This window comes from Oncorhynchus mykiss, chromosome 11, assembly GCF_057628025.1.
Source record: "Oncorhynchus mykiss isolate SJ-2025 chromosome 11, ASM5762802v1, whole genome shotgun sequence".
NCBI lineage: Eukaryota > Metazoa > Chordata > Actinopteri > Salmoniformes > Salmonidae > Oncorhynchus > Oncorhynchus mykiss.
Genome location: NC_143032.1, coordinates 54,910,527 through 54,928,087, shown reverse-complemented (window position 1 = coordinate 54,928,087; position 17,561 = coordinate 54,910,527). Strand labels below are relative to the sequence as shown.

Below are 17,561 nucleotides of genomic sequence, written 5' to 3'. Positions count from 1 at the left end.
TGCTGGTGGATTTGTGTTACTGAGGAGACCATGGGGCTCTGAGGTACACACCCAACCCCTCCTACGTGCCCTATGCAATAGGTGAGAGGAGATCTGCTGTTATTTTAGTATCACTTGGATATTTAGGATATTAATAGGATGGATTAATGGGACAGAATAATGCTTGAGTTACTTGTTCACGGTTTTTAAAAAAAGAGTAAAAATCACCAGGAATTCAGCTAAAAATGCGTTTAATTTAGGAAAGCTGTTCAAGTATTCCCATGATTAAAAAACTAGACTTGATTGTGTCTCAATATAATCAAGGTATGAAATTATTATTATCATATACAATCTCTTTGTTAATTATGTTCCAGCCCCCCGCCATCTACTCACAAAAATTGGCCCACGGTTGAATCTAGTTGCCCAACCCTGCCTTAAAGCATGAGGCAGGGCAGAACCTTCAACAGTTAAGAAGTTGTGCCACATTTAATGTGACCCTTTCCCTGGCGCGTTATGTCTGTGGAACTTTCTTTTCCCTGTACTGCTGCTGGAGAAATTATATTCCTTGCCTTTGTGGTTGAGATCTTGATAATAGAGCTTATGCATTGTTTGTTACGGGCCCTCTCTTTAACTTCGGACATGCCGTGGGAATTCTGTTGTGAATTGAAGTTAAGTTGTCTACACTGCAGCTTTGTTCCAGGATTTTAGGCTCTTTCAATATACTGAAAAGGAAATGCTGAAAATACACGTGACCATAGTGCAGTTTGGGTTTTGGTATTTGGTCTTTTATTCAATTAAAAGATTTTTATTCAATTAAATAATTTTTTATTTTCCCAAACAAAAAAGATTGACACAGGAAATATACAAAAATATAAAGAGAATTATGAAGTGCCTCGATGCCACATATACAACAGGAAAGTATTTTACAAGAACAAAGGAGAACGTTAGGAAACACTAACATCAATAATTAGAAAGTATCTTAAACAAAACAACCAAATGCTTTGAAACCCTTCGACTTTCATCACCTCAAACATATAACTCATGACTTCTCACATACCTTCTGCACATCACAGAAATCCACAGCAATCTTTCCACTGAACGGCCTTTTTCTGTACCAGCCACTGTAATACCTATGGTTCAAACCATCAGTATTATAAAGTTGCTGTTGCACTTGTAACATTTACAGTAGACCTCATTACTCAGAACATCTTGACCCTTAAGAAAGCCTCCAAAACAGAGCCTCTTCACTTTCTCTCACTTTCTTCTGTCCATATTCTTTAGTGTATAAAACACACCTTTGTCAATTTTCAAAACCTACATTTTTTTCATTACAAAAGTAGCTCAGGATGTAAATGAAAAGTAGAAAATGCTAATTTTCTATGAAATAAAGTAGAGAGAGAAAATAAATGGAGGTAAGAGATCTGAATTCATAATACAAGGTTGAATATTTACCAGGTTCCATAATCCATATACATAAAATAGACTAAAAAAAATGTTGTGAGCGAGATCAGGCAATTCTTAATACAAATAAGAATTGATATTATTTTCCTACAACACCTGACAGCTGTGAATAAATCTAAGCCACCCATTTCACTATCCTGTATATAACAACAGTGTGTTGGAGAGAGTAACATGTTTGGATTTTTATGGTCGTGTTTACCAGTCTGCCAAACAACCTGGATATCAGAGGCTAGAGCCATGTCTTAAAATAGAAATGTTCCTCAGGTTTCCCCAGCTCTGCTCTCCCTCCTCCTCTCTGGCTCCAACTTTGGCATTTCCAACTGGCAGGTTGACTTGTAGTTATGGCAGCGACAACAAGCATCTCCTTCACCAGAGGCAATCTATAACAGAAACCTAGACTCTCTGCCTGCTGTTGAAGGTGCCTCAGACTCTATTTCTGATTTGTTGTAGAAAATGGCATGGATAATGTGATATATTCATTTAAAGCTAGAATCCTTCGTTGCTACATCCATTTTTAGACCTTTAAATGAATGATATATACACCCATTGATTCTTGAAGAATATAACTTAGAAATGCCTCATGAACTCAGTTAAACTGTCATACCCCATCAGAACCCTAAATACAAGCTTGTTTTACTCCAATGTTTGTAAACAATGTAAACGTAAACACTGTAAAGCCTCAAAACATGGTGTAAACTAGTCAGTCTTTGCATCCATGCTCAGTCTATGAATTTGTGGTTACATTTCTCCAGGCCCATCCCTCAGGCTTTTTACCAAAACAAAGTGGCCACTTTGTTATTGTTTCACTTAAGGATTCTAGCTTTAAAATGCCCCAGTGTCTATCAGACTAAAAATACACATTCTAGAGTTTGAGGTCACTAATGAAGATGTGGTTTGGTGTCTGTCAAAGCAAGACGCAAAGCCGCAGAGATGAGTTTGTCGTCACTGGGCATCTTTTGAGAGACGACAATGATGTGCTCGTGACACCCGGTTGTAGAGCTAATGCAGGAGTCGTGTTTGAGAGTCTGATGAGGATGTGTCAAAGACATTACTTACAACTAGGGTGAAATCATCTTTGTAACAAAATCTTTGGTCCAATCTTTTGGTTCCCCCCCCCCCCCCCCCCCCCCCTCTTTTCAGAATACCCACAATTTACACAATGTTAAAATAAGTGCAATCAAGCTATTAGACTGCTTTGCACGCATCTGTGTGGATTCACATGTCAGCTTTTGAGCATGAATATGTCCATTTCTATAATTAATCTTTACAGTCAAATAAGGTGTGTAACGTGGTACCATCAACCCCCAGAGTCATGCTCAACTATCAGAGGTGTTCCTGGAGAGAAGAGGCTGCAGACTGGCTGCTCTCTGCCTCACAAGACAAATTAACATGAAGGACAACTCATTAAAGGCCTTTGTGATTCGATGTACTCCCCCCTACTATATTCCTTATACAGTATGCAATATTACCACCCTCTGTGTGTCAGTCTATTAGTCTTCCTGTATGTCCACCTGTCTGTCAGCCTCTGTGTGTATCCAATCCACAACAGTAGGAATGGCCAGGCAGGTCAGGTCTGAGATCAGGTTTAGAGGTCCTCAGCGTAGATGATGCAGGGGCTGCTGTCCTCGCTGGACTTCAGCTGGACGGTGGAGACAAACCACCGTTGGGAGCCCGTAGCGTTGTAGTTGAGTGTGGTGCGGTAAGTGTTCTTGGCATGTTTGGGGTACACAATGGTGGTGCTTTGGTAGTGCAGGGGCCTCTGACGTGGCTCTAGGTACACCTGGGACTTATAGCGCCGCCAGGTGCAGTTCTGCACGGCCACCACCATCTCGCTGTAGGAAGTCACCGTGGGAACGGGAGCGCAGTACACCTGGTCCCGGTAGTGCCTGTCTGAGTCGTACTTCACTTCAGAGTTACACCTGGAGAGTATAACCAAAAACATGGGATTAAGTGTTGAAGTACCAAAGTACTTTGACGAGTAATACATTAAGTAATTGATTAGATAGGAAATAGTATAGAAGCTGATCACTAGATGGCGCTGTTAAGAGGTGACTACTGAGTAGGGTAGAGAAAAGCTGCCTTCAAAAAGCCTGCTGCATCAACCTGTACATTAAAAAGGCAATTACATAAGTCCATTAAAACTACAGTAAATGCTTGTTTAATACCAAGTCATCATTTGTGTGGTTTGGTGAAGGGTCACTCACTTGATCTCTGTTTCAGGTTTGGGGTTGACCTCGATGCTCTCACCAAAGAACACAGGGTACATGCGTGTCCTCGGGTCCGTCCCCGTTGAGTTCAGGAGAAGGTACGGCAGCTAGGGGAAGATTTAGGTATGAGGTTAGGTAGACCATTTTTATAAATCCATCACATTACCCCCTATTAATGTGTAAAAATGAACCTACTGGTGGTGAGGGAAGTAAGTTGGCAGAATCCATTCTTCAGGCAAGAGTGGGTGTCAACAGACTGTCCTGGGAGATCCCACTACTGATACACTACTAGTGCTCTCTACCTAATATAGAAAACAGTTTATTTAGCTGGCAAATATGCAGGCTCTCAATACACCTAGAACAGGACCTCCCACATGAGGAGTTCTGTGCCATCTCCCCCAGCATTCACATAACACAGCGACAATAGCTGAGCAAAGCCTGGCTAGAAAGAGTAGGGGATGTCTACACAACAAGTAGCAAAAAGAATAGTACACCACTTCCCTTTCTCATTCAGATAATTACATAGAGGGACAAGGCGATATGAAGTGTTACAGTCGCTGTAAATCTTTTTTTTTTTTTCACTGAGCCCCCACAGCAGCCTAGTGGTATGCTTCAGAAGGGACTAACAAAGCCAGTCAGCCAGCCGGCCTGTCTGCATGTTGTGTAACTGAGTGGGTTAGCTGAGAGCGTCACACCGCCTCTGTGTCTCCTGGACCTGGGCACGGTCACTGCTCAAGCCATCAGAACCGCTCTGCTCCCCTTCACTAAATCACCCCACAGAGAGCTTCCAGTCTAGCCAACATGGTGGTCCAAGACAGGAGAGGCTACTGTCTGTCTGCACTATACAACAACCCCTGTCCCAGAGGACACATACATGAAGTTCATTTGATTTCAATTGACTCTAAAATGGATGGAGTCTTGTAGTCAGTGTTGTCAACCTTAGGGCACTGTATGCATCTTAGAGTTTCTCACATACAGTACAGCAGAACACAGTATAGGATATGACAACCTGGTTAGACTATGTAATCAGAGGGTGAAATACCTCTGCTCCAGGCTTGGATCACTTCTTACACCTATCAGAGAGACCCTGCGAGAAGGCCACTGCATTGGGACTCTACTGTCCTGTCCCACCATCTGCCTAGAGACCAAAGTCAGAAGCACAAAGCCATACACTGTAGCTACCGCTTCTGGAATCAGTTAGCAAATTCTAAATCCTTTGCCAACTATGTTCAGTGCTGCTGCCTGAGCCAAGAGGCAAGCATGACGTCCAGTCAACATGCCATTCAGACAATACGCGTTTCGTTGAGAGTTTAAGATGTCAAACTGATGCTTTTAAGTGTAATTATGGTACCTCTCCAAAACACAAACTTCCTGAATTCTCTCTCTCGTTACAAAAGTTTAGATAGAGCAAAGTTGTTACGTTAATGTTCAGATGCACGTCTCTCCAACCTCACCTCTCCCTAACAGCTCGGAACAAGCCAAAGGCACAGCAGAGGTGCCGCCCAAATCGCTGTGCAGCACACAGCTCACGTCTTACCCAAACCCCCAAATCAGCACCCAACAAAACCTCACTCAGGGCTGTACTGTACCCCCACTTAACCTCTGCTGTAACCAATAACAATGCTACCCTCATTGCTGTTAATCCCTGTAAATTGATTCATTTCCACTGTGTGCTGCTGGCACAGTGTGGCATCATCACATTAAAAGAGTGTGATTGGCTTGTCTTTTGTTCTCTGGCTGAAGCAGCATCCTGGCTGTTTATCCAGGGGAATGCATTTTGTTGGCCGCCTTTGAAAGTATAAACATACTTGTGAATGTAGGTGGGCTCCAGGCTAGGGGCCCCTCCATCTACTGTACCCAGGCAGCAACAGCACACATACGGAACTCATTCCCCGGAAGCACAACTCTACCCATCCAGTCAATGTGGTGTGCAGCCAAGCACAGGCTACATACAGTACAATAGACACTCAATGTGCAACTATCACACAATCGAGGTAGATCACGAGAACCTGGAGTCAGGAAAAACTCTGCCCATCATCATCATCATCATCATCATCACACAGTAAACTGCTGACTGAGTAGAGAGAGTAGAGGTCTGTTCAAGTTCCAGCATCACTATGAATATCATCTCTAAAGCTGGAACTGGAACGTAATGACACGGGTCTCCTTTCTGTCATACACTCTAATCCAGCGATAGTTATAGCCCTGACTTAGCTCCTTGACTGGGCTGGAACTAATCTACACCCCCCCCCCCCCCCCCCCAAAAAAAAAAACATGTTAGCTCAAGTACCAAAGTGGTTATACAGAGACAGGGAGATGGAAAGTAATCATATTGAGCTATAACCATCTAATAACCAGAATGTAATGTCGGGGTTTTACTGTGAAATAGAGTAATGTCTTCACAAGGGGATCCAGTTGTCAGCGCTGAGCTACAGTAGTCAATCCCTCTGTTGAAAACCTGCTAAATGTCAAGTTCAGTGTCTTCAGTGTCTAGTAGTAACCACAAAATAACTACATTTCAACACGGTTTATGCATCCATAGTATACATTTAACAACAAACACAGCGTGTGTGTGTGTTAGGGTTGTCACCATACCAGTATTGTGATACTCAGAGGTATCGTGACAAGGAAACAAAGCATGAAGTGGACTAAATTTGGAAACAAGCAGCCTGACATTGTCACCCAGAATCACATGTTTATAGCACACAACAGTTTAGATACAGCAGCTACAACGAGTTTAGTCTGCCTTGTGTTTTCCTTTTTGCCATGGAAAATCAGGTATAGCAGTATCGCGATACTGGTATCGTGACAACCCTAGTGTGTGTGTGTGTGTGTGTGCGCGCATTCATCTGTGTTTAAATTCAAACGCAGAGGTAATGAAACGCTTATGCAACAGCCTGCAACTGCTCTTGCAAGCATGTGTGTCTCAAAACTAGAACTTTGGGATTGTTCTTAGGTCACATACAAAAACCACCACAAGATTAGAACTGCGGAAAAACTCTTTATGCAAGTGCATGAATGTCTGCCACTGCCAAGCATGCACGTACTGTATATAAGCTCAAACTCACATAAAAATGCTTTGAAAGCCTTTACTAATGGAATGGGCTGATTTTTTTTCCACACACACACACAATCCCATGAAAGGTATTGGAACCAAAAGCAGATTCAGCCCCTATCAAAGCTGCTTTTATGAGGAGAAACCACAAAGCAGGGGAGCTCCACCAATCCCCACATCCAGGGGATTAGAACCATATCTCCTTTCAGGCCTCAACAAACCAGTGTCACGCAACTCCAGTCTACTGTATTGTACTGCATGTGGCGTAGGCTGCTGGCTAAAAGCACATCAAAATGCCATCTAGACCTGTATGAACATGTTCCTTTGACAGTTAAATTAGGAGTTAATAGAATCGACCTTTGTTCCTCAATGGGATTACTACTTTTCACTCAAATCGTAGCAAAAGATTGATAAAACAAAAGTTATTCTTCTTAACCAACATTACACAAATTGCATTTCTTGATCAAATACACTGAACAAAAATATAAAAACGCAACATGTAAAGTGTTTCATGTTTCATGAGCTGAAATAAAATATCCCAGAAATGTTCCATATGCACAAAAAGCTTCTCAAATTGTGTGCACAAATTGGTTTACATCCCTGTTTGTGAGTATTTCTCCTTTACCAAGATAATCCATCCACCTGAATCCATCCACCTGACAGGTGTGGCATATCAAGAAGCTGATTAAAAAGCATGATCATTACACAGGTGCACCTTGCACTGGGAACAATAAAAGGCTTCTCTAAAATGTGCAGTTTTGTCACAGATGTCTGAAGTATTAAGGGAGTGTGCAATTGGCATGCTGAGTGCAGGAATGTCCACCAGAACTGTTGCCAGAGAATTGAATGTTCATTTCTCTACCATAAGCCGCCTCCAACGTTGTTTTTAGATAGTTTAACAGTACGTCCGACTGGCCTCACAACAGCAGACCACGTGTAACCATGCTAACAAAGGACGAACACATCCTACTTCTTCACCTGTGGGATCGTCTGAGACCAGCCACCCAGACAGCTGATGAAACTGTGGGTTTGCACAACCAAAGAATTTCTGCACAAATTGTCAGAAACTGTCTCAGGGAAGCTCATCTGCGTGCTCGTCGTCCTCACCAGGGTCTTGACCTGACTGCAGTTCAGCAACATAACCGACTTCAGTGGGCAAATACTTACCTTTGATGGCCACTGGCACGTTGGAGAGGCGTGCTCTTCATGGATGAATCCTGGTTTCAACTGTACCGGGCAGATGGCAGATCGTGTGTATGGCATTGTGTGGGCGAGCGGTTTGCTCATATCATCATCGTGAACAGAGTGCCCCATGGTGGCGGTGGGGTTATGGTATGGGCAGGCATTAGCTACAGACAATGAACACAATTGCATTTTATCAATGGCAATTTGAGTGCAGAGAGAGATACCGTGATGAGATCCTGAGGCCCACTGTCTTACCAATCATCCGCCGCCATCACCTCATGTTTCAGCATGATAATGCACGGCCCCATGTTGTAAGGATCTCTACACACTCACCAAACATGTCACCCATTGAGCATGTTTGGGATGCTCTGGATCTGTGTACAACAGCCTGTTCCAGTTCCCACCAATATCCAGCAACTTAGCACAGCCATGGAAGAGGAGTGGGACAACATTCCACAGGCCACAATCAACAGCCTAATAAAGTCTATATGAAGGAGATGTGTCACGCTGCATGAGGAAAATTGTGGTCACACAAGAAACTGACTGATTTTCTACTTTTTTTTTTAAGGTATGTGACCAACAGATTCATATCTGTATTCCCAGTCATGTGAAATCCATAGATTAGGGCCTAATGATTAGGGCCTAATTGACTGATGTCCTTCTATTAACTGTAACTCAGTCAATCTCAAATTGTTGCATTTACATTTTTGTTCAGTATCATAACAAATAACTTGTGTGCCCTTTCCCAAGTGTGAGGCACTAGACACACTAGAGCTATTTATTGGGGATTTCATGCCAAAGCATATGCCTATATGGGCTGTCTAGTTTCCAAGCTGGCATTGGCTGCTGTGAGAAAGTACAGCCAGGTTAAAAGGTATTTATACTGTTTGAGTAGAAGCAGTGTGGTCGACTAGAGGTGATTGACCTGAGAGTTGTCAGTAACGGCAACCACAACAGAAACAAGGAGCTAATCACAATCACACTGTTTTGTCCCCTCTCCCATTGCTACCACCACACATACTCACACATTGACCTAGAGTTGAAATGTTCTTTACATTCTGATCTTTTATTATTTCTTACTGTTGCTGCATTGTCGAGAAGGAACCTGCAAGTAAGCATTTTGTTGGACGGTGTATCCCATGTGCATCCCGTACATACAACTGTTTGTTTCTATGGGTTACGTCAACCGTGGGTTGCCATTGACTTGCAAAGTATTCCATCATGAATGGGACAGACAGAGGGATGGTTGACATCCGCTGTGACTCTTGTAACATTCCTCCTCGACTATATATGGTTAAATATTTGCTCAAGAGACAAGAACATATCAATACAATTGATATTCCTGAGATGTTTATATTTTTCTTGGAAAGTACACAGGTTGATCCTTATCCCTTTTATGAAACATTAACAGGATGTTTTGAACACTGCTTCTCTTTTCTTCAGTGGAAAGTTAATTATTACAGATGTATTACAGATGACAAAATCCCTGCAAACAATGGCATCCGTTTTTACAGATGAAATACATTACAACAGAGAAACTAAGTTCATTTCTGGTTATTTTTCACCCAGTCCTTAAAAAACAAAAAAAAATGTACAACACATTTGTTTCCTACATGTGTGATCTGAGGGAATGCCTATCAATATCAATGATCTTTAACACCTTGTTCAGAATTGTTTTAGATTCAGGAATCCAATGAATATTCCAGTGAAGCCATGTCAATCCATTTAAACTATTTGATTTCTAAAGATGATGCTTCATCAGAAAATGTCTAGGCCTATGTGTTGCACCAGTGAAATCCCTGCAGTAAAAGGACTACCATATGTTTATGAGTAGGTAGGCAATATGCTAGTTCATGTTTCTGTCCAAAACAAAACATCAATAGACATACGTACACGACGGTTACAGCAACTGACACATGGTTTAACAATAGTCATCAGAGGCTAGATAGGTGTATTTCTCTCTTTTCTTGATCATACAAATTCAGGGAGTTTATCCGCTTTTTATGGTGTATTGTGCACAATACGCAGAGCCAGCAGCACTTGTAAGCTACCAAAACAAATGATCAACTGTTGCTTACCAGTTTGCCTTTGCTCTCCTTTTTATAGTAGCCATGGTTCTCGACTGGCGTTGAACAACTCCCGGAGCGCGACTCGAGCAGACCTGGAGACAGCGAATAGAAGGGCGGACTTGGACTCGGAGGGAGTCCCGAATCCGGACTGTCAAGCAGTCCCTCCCGATTCTTTCCTTTCAGACTATCATCCATAGCTTGTAAATGTAGGTGTCCCACCATTTCTGGGAGAGCTCAAAACAAAAACCAGGCGAAGGCACTCAATGTGATAATGGGTCAACCAATTTTCTAGAAAGACTGCAACCGAAAATGCGCACAAATCCCTTCATTCGGAGACGGGGAATCCCTGGTAAAAGTATTCGTTTAAAGCAGATTTCTGAAAAAGAACAAATTGCAAAATAATTTCTGAATATTGCCATTCCATTATAAAACCATAACTTGAATTTGCCACGTACTTATCTTGTCTTTTTGTGCCAGTATTAGGCCTATCATTCACAGACCTTTGATTTGTTATCCTCAGGTAACGGATTTCTCCACCAGGCCGTCGGTAAACAGTATTTTCGTCAAAAACAAATACTCTCAAATAATTTTGACAAGCGATAAACTCAAATTTCAATTCCAAAAACTCCGTCACAACTAACCAGCAACTCTATAGTGTCGCTCTATAGTCCGTAATCGACCCAAAGATAAATTAAATTATTTTTTTTTAATCGCTCACTGTAACGCCGCAGTCTATCTGGTAGTAATCTGTCCGTTTAGAGCTCTGCGCTGAACTGAATAGCCGGATCTCGGAGAGGTCCCTCTTAATGAGCCTGACAGCATTTTTGCACCTGGAGCAAATCCAGCCCTGATGATCTGGATCAGTTCCAGACACCGCCGACAGGGAGAGCACGTACGTCCTCACTGCTCCTCCTAGGCTGGTTGGGGCTGTCTGACTGATACTGACTACACTATTATAGCATACTGTACTATAATACTGTCATAACCTAGTAACTCAGGGAAAGTGGGATTATTGTGAGGGTAGCTATACAATAAAGAGAGCATGTCATGAATAGCATATGAGCTACAATAAGCAGTACAATTTACTACAAAAATAATTGATCAATTGTGTTAATTTCATGCCTTTAAAATGTATAATGCACCATCACTCTAAACTCTTGTGACCATATCATGTATGTATACATTGAGTTGTTTGTTTGGCTGTTGTTGTTATATTCTACCTTTCTGTGCATTCTTTCTGTTCTCTATTACCGTGGAACAAATATCCAGAATGCCAATCAACTCTGGCAAGTCCCCTAGAGCCAGATTAAATGAGGTGAATGTGTATCATTCAATGGAAATACCTGTCCACTCTTCTCACAGGATAGAAGCAGCACGACGAGACTGGACTCTGTAACCCTGTAGGCTGGTGAAGGAGGAGATGAAGACACAACACGAAGGTATTCAGTGGAGTAATTACTGTATTTGCAGGTTGACATGACCAAAATCAATGTCCCAACAGTAATGCTCATTTGGAAAAATGCATTTGCATTTGGCATCTTATGCCAGCACCTGATAGTTTGCATGACCTATTTTCCCTTCAAATTGTGTGTATGCATGCGTGTGTGTGTGCATTTGTGTGTGCATACTGTATAAATATCTTGCCCAGTATATTTCAGGACTGGGTGGGGACAGGGTGGGGACGCTGTATGTCTCCCAGTTACTATATGAGTATGGAGCTACCGAGGAGCTGAGAGCTCTAACCGTCAGGATAGTCTTCACAGTCCAGCAGGATAAAGAAATGAACCCTTGTTGAAGGTTTCCCCCAGACTAAATGTCTGTGCCCCCATAGGCATACAGTTACTCTTACCAACATCAACCCTGCCAAAATGGAAATCAGACCATAAATACACAATTCAGAGCATCAGTGGAGTGAGTGTGTGTCTAGGGAAGTTGATTGTGTTGATGGTTCAGCAGCTCTCCATGGTGATTACAGCAGATTGCCAGGAAATCATGCATGATGTGTTTTGGGGTCCTTATAAAACTATGATAAGTCTGTGTTTTGCTTTGTTGTCTGAGATCTATGATTTTAGATGAATGTTAAGCTTGCACACGTCAACTTGTTTGCTTATGGGTGTTTTCATTCTCCTAGTATTATTGTGAGGGAGTGGAGCTGTGGCAGGAAGCGTAGCCTTTGCTGTGGGAGTAGTCAGGAGTTCACTGTGTCAGGTGTGTCTTTGTGGCAGCGTCATGTCATCATACAGGTATTCCATGTTCAAAAGAGCGCATCCCAGTGATCCCTATGCTTTTAAAAGATTATAAGAGATTTGACACAGATTAGACATAATGCACCAAGACACAGCAGGCTTATAACTAGAAATAGATGGCAATTTTGGGCATTTGAAAAGGCCCCCTTAAAAAATTAAAAACAGTTGCACAAGACTGGGCACAAACTCATGATACTCGGAGCCGGAGCATGCTGCTTAGACTACTGCGCCAACACAGTTCACCCATGCTCTAGCAAGCCGTGAGAATACTTGATGATAGTTGATGGAAACAGCGTGTTGTTTTTAAGCCTTTCCCAAACCATAAGCCTAACCTTAAAACGTCTTCAGGATCTGACCCTTTTTTTCCCCAATTTTTCGCCTAAAACATACCCAAATCTAACTGCCTTTAGCTCAGGACCTGAAGCGAGGATATGCATATTCTTGATATCATTTCAAAGGAAACACTTTGAAGTTTGAGGAAATGTGAAATTATTGTAGGCAAATATAACACATTAGATGTTGTAAAATAAAAAAAATTGTACCAACATCTTTGAAATGCAAGAGAAAGGCCATACTGTATTATTCCAGCCCAGGCGCAATTTTGTATGCGCAAAGTTTTAGACGGATCCAATGAACCATTGCATATACAGTATGTTCGAAATGTTGTATCAAGACGGCCCAAATGTGTCTAATTGGTTTATAAATACATTTTGAAGGTCATTATTGTGCACTCTTCTCAAACAATAGTATGGTATTCTTTCACTGTAATAAATACTGTAAATTGAACAATGCCGTTAGATTAGCAAGAATTTAAGCTTTCTGTTAATATCAGATACAGTATGTCCTGGGCTGTTTTTTTGTTACTTACAACCTCGTGCTAATCACATCAGCCTACATTAGCTCTACCGTCCCGCGGGGGTTAATCACTCAGAATTATTAGCTAAACTTAACCCGTTGAGCTGTTTCTGTTTTAACCCTGTAACCATGCAGAATTAATGAGTTAAAAAAATAAACGTTCATCCATAATACGTCGAATTTCGAAGGAAAACTACGAGATCTTGTTGCACACAGTATGAGCATGTTTTGTGGGCAGCAGACTTTGGACAGAAGTACAGTATGCAATGTCTTCTGTACTGTATAACCCCCCCCCCCCCCCCCCTCCGCAGCCTGTGGTAGCAACACAGCAGTGGGATAACATTAAAACTGAAAAAGTATAGCTAAAGGTATTTGGAGTAGCTCATTCCTTGGCGGCAGGCTGTGGATATGGGGGTAGTGTCTCTGACCAGATTGTGCAGGCTATGATGGGGGTGGTTTTGGTCTAGCATCAGGCGTGGAGTTTTTGATACAGGATAGGACCTTTGCTCTTGGGTTCCAAACCGGGGAACAGGGGGGTGAGATGGGGGGTAACCCTGGGGGGGGCTTGACATTTGTCTCCGACAGGAGGAGGGAGGGTGGGGGGCAGGAGAAACCATGAAACCATGAAGCCAGGCAGCCATGAAGCCAGGCAGCCATAAAACCATGAAGCCAGGCAGCCTGCTAGTGATTCATCCCTGTGTGCTCCATCATCCCTCCTCCTGCGCTCTCAGGGCAATCACTCACATCCTGCTCCCCACCTCACAGCCCATGGCACACACACACACACACACACACACACACACACACACACACACACACACACACACACACACACACACACACACACACACACACACACACACACACACACACACACACACACACACACACACACACACACACTCCGCATCACTCTCACTGAACTAGCCCACTGTCTGTGCTCACAGCCCAGCGCCAAGCCAAGTGTGTGGAGGTGGAACTGGAACACAGTACAGGTATGTGTGTGTGTGTGTGTGTGTGTGTGTGTGTGTGTGTGTGTGTGTGTGTGTGTGTGTGTGTGTGTGTGTGTGTGTGTGTGTGTGTGTGCGTGTGCGTGTGCACGTGCTCGTGCGCGTCTACAGTGTCTTCAGAAAGTATCCGTGCCCCCTGACTTATTCCAACAACATTTTTGTTGTGGTACATCCTGAATTCAAAATGTATTAAAAATATTTTTTCCCCTAACCCATTTACACACGATGCCCCATAATGATAGGGTGAAAGCATGTTTTTAGAAATGTGTGTGTGTGTGTTTGTGTGAGTGTGTGTGTGTGCGTGTGTTTGTGTGTGAGAGAGACAAAATACCAGAGAAATAAAAATGATAATTGTAAGAAAAGCAAGTTAAGGCTTGAATTTGAGTGTGTGTGTATGTGTGTGTGCACACGTTTGTGTGCGTGTGTGCGTGCGCACGTGCATGCACATGCATGTGGTGTCTGGAATAGCTGTCAATGTAAACAAACCACTGCGAGGCCATCCTGGCTCGTCGCCACTGGTTTCACTGTGGTTTCTACACACACAGCGTGTCTCGCTCTTCAGACTGTCCAGTCATGTATCCTGGGCATGTAGCATACAGGTGTTCATTTTAGACTTTGCTTTTCGCACAATGTACACATAACACTAGTCGATTGTTCAGTGTGAACCTCTGTTCTATTGGAGCCTGTGTGGCTGCACACTACCACACAGTTTGTGAACACAGTAGATTGATGTATAAGGAACAGTAGTCAGAGTGTAATCTACAACTGACTCCATGATGGATGACATTGGCACTTTCTAAATATACCATCCGATTCACAATGCACCTCCCTGCTCTGGATAGTGCATCTGGTTTTAATGTTTGGAGACCCCTGGGCAGATCTGGAATTTTCAGGCTTTGGGATACTCTGTACTCTGCAGGTTGACTTTTATTGGGATGAGTCTTATCCTTGAGGCAGAACTGAGCAATTTCCGCTAGATGGGCCAGCTGCAAAGTCAAAACTGACTATATTGTAAAAATGGATGGGGGAAAAAAAGGTCCTAATTTAAGGTTAGGTTTACGCATTAGGTCTAGCAGTGTGGTTAAGGTTCGGGTTAGGTATAAAATCAGATGTTATGACTTTGTGGCTGTGCCAGCTAGTGATCACTCTGCAGAGCTGCCTCCAGAACAATATTCATTACAAAAAACGCTAACCTGACTTTCCTCTACTCCCCCTTCATCAACAAAACACCCCCCACCCCTTCTCTCTGTAGAGAAGATCCAGCCCTGACCATACGCCTACCCCACAGAGCTGGCTTGTTGTTTGCAAGTATGCACTATCCTGTATCTGACTGTGTGGGAGTGTTTAAATGTTTAAGTGTTTACCTGTGTATGAACAGTAGAGTATCTGACAGTTATATTCATTCACTGAGAGTAGACAACCATGTGTTTTAACTGGCTTGTAAACATATCTATTCTAAAATATGTCTGCGGAACAAAGCAAATTGATGGCAGCATATTTTTTTGCGTGCTGTGTCCCATGCCCTGTTGCTTTTCCCCTTTATAGCATCAGAGCTGAGCTGAGCAGTGCCCTCAGGCCTCACAGCTGTTAGCGTCGCATGCAATGAGCTCGTCCACACTTATCTGTAATCAGTGATTCACCTATTGACTGACCGCTTCCTGTGACATTATCATTTCCGGACCATTCTGTTTGAACAGAGAATAGGTCAATAAGGGAATGGCCTTTGTTTACTGTGTTACAGTTTTTATTTTTATTTATTTTATTTAACCTTTATTTAACTAGGCAAGTCAGTGAAGAACAAATTCTTATTTTCAATGACGGCCTACCAAAAGGTAAAAGGCCTCCTGCGGGGACGGAGCTGGGATAAAACATAAAAAAGAATTCAAATATAGGACAAGACACCACAACACTACATAAAGAGAGACCTAGACAACAACATAGCATGGCGTCAACACATGACAACACCACATGGTAGCAACACAACATGACAACAACATGGTAGCACCACAACATGGCAGCAGCACAACATGGTAGCAGCACAAAACAGGGTATAAACATTATTGGGCACAGACAACAGCACAAAGGGCAAGAAGGTACAGACAGCAATACATCACGCGAAGCAGCCACAACTGTCAGTAAGAGTGTCCATGATTGAGTCTTTGAATGAAGAGATGGATATAAAAAACAGTTGGGTTTGTCTGTTTTACACAGCTAACTTTCACAGTGTGATTTGGTATAAGAATATATGTTCTGAATATGCAAGTTGGTTTTTGGACTTTTTAGGTACCAAATGTCAACAACTAATTACCATTTATGTGCAATTAGTTACCAATGGTGTACTTAGTTAGGTCCTCACAGTCAGTCCACAAACGTCAATGTACTGTGGCTGTGGTGTCCAAGCAAAGCCCTCAATGCATGAGGTGTCAACTCAATAGACTTCTAGATCTAAAAAATGAAAATTGAATGATGGACTTTGTGGTTGGTTGACAAAGCGAGGTGTGTGGATTAGCAGGAGAGTAAATACAACTGTACCATGTGACTGAGATGAATGTAGTGGAGGTGATGTTGGCCATGTTGGGGCTGAAAGGACAGAAAGATAATAGGTGTTTGTATAAGAACACCAATTCAGTTCCTCTCCCATTCATTCATTACTTTTAAAACATGTTCATTTCCATATCTCCACAGAATGGTATGTACCTTTTACCTGGCTCCCTATGCACAGAAACAAACTCCCACCGTTCATCCTCCTGACAATGGCACGGCCTGTTTGCTCAGTGTGTTTGCACAGGTTCTCTGTTTGGAGATGTGTGGGTGTCGACTCAGGTAGCCAAGGGTGGGAAACAAATCACTCTTTCTGTTTGTAAATGGAGAACTCCCGGCCCAGCAAGTATAACATTAATGATACTCAGGCGCACAACTTTCACTGGGGACAGGGGTGACATGTCCCCCCCACATTCTGAAATGGCATTTTTGCCCCCCCCCCCAAATGTTATCATTGAAATGTGATACAAAACGATGTAACGGTGTGCTTTATGACCATGCGGACGCCTCCGAGCTGTCGGGTAGGCTGTTTGGAGTGTTTATCCGACTGGATAAATAAATATATATGCCCTCCCCACTTCTAAAACCAAATTTGCACCCCTGATGATACTGTTGTTACGCTGGTCCCTGGAGTGTAAGGCAATATTCACCTGACTGTGATACTCAAAAAGGGTTCCGCCCTTAGTTTAAACATAACAAATAATGTGATTTTACTTCCTATTCTGATTTATGGCATGGAGCTGTGAAGTTCAACCCTATATTAAACATTTTAAAAACCTTATAGACATGTTATCTTGAAGATTATTTTGTACCTCTGTGAAATACTTTGTTTTCATTGAGGGTTAATTTTCTTGTGTTCTTGTGTCAGATTGACAGCACACATATATTGTTGCATAAGGCTGGTTGTGCTTCCCAGGGTGCTTTGTGTTTGCACTCCAGCCTGCAGGGATATA

The 17,561-nt window shown here is 42.6% G+C and overlaps 1 protein-coding gene across 4 annotated transcripts; it reads right to left on the bottom strand.

Moving 5' to 3' along the window:
• Positions 1–742: 742 nt before the first annotated feature.
• LOC110535945 (refilin-A) lies at positions 743–10,890 on the bottom strand. Of its 4 annotated transcripts, none has more exons than XM_021621344.3 (4): positions 10,457–10,890; positions 9,966–10,332; positions 3,645–3,754; positions 743–3,359 (listed from the first exon to the last, which is right to left on the bottom strand). In XM_021621344.3, exons 2-4 carry the CDS (start codon positions 10,176–10,178, stop codon positions 3,026–3,028), a joined length of 657 nt encoding a protein of 218 aa, XP_021477019.1. In that variant the 5' UTR covers positions 10,179–10,332; positions 10,457–10,890; the 3' UTR covers positions 743–3,025. The 4 variants fall into 4 exon arrangements, with proteins under 4 accessions (XP_021477019.1, XP_021477020.1, XP_021477018.1 ...); XM_021621345.3 differs by having other exon boundaries at positions 10,412–10,766; XM_021621343.3 differs by having other exon boundaries at positions 9,966–10,889.
• Positions 10,891–17,561: the final 6,671 nt, after the last annotated feature.

Excerpts from the sequence above, each read along its gene's own strand:
- LOC110535945 (XM_021621344.3), bottom strand. The coding sequence starts at position 10,178 with ATGGTGGGACACCTACATTTACAAGCTATGGATGATAGTCTGAAAGGA. Across the intron at positions 3,755-9,965 it reads AGGAGAGCAAAGGCAAACTG|CTGCCGTACCTTCTCCTGAA; the intron begins GTAAGCAACAGT and ends ATCTTCCCCTAG. Across the intron at positions 3,360-3,644 it reads AAACCTGAAACAGAGATCAA|GTGTAACTCTGAAGTGAAGT; the intron begins GTGAGTGACCCT and ends TATACTCTCCAG.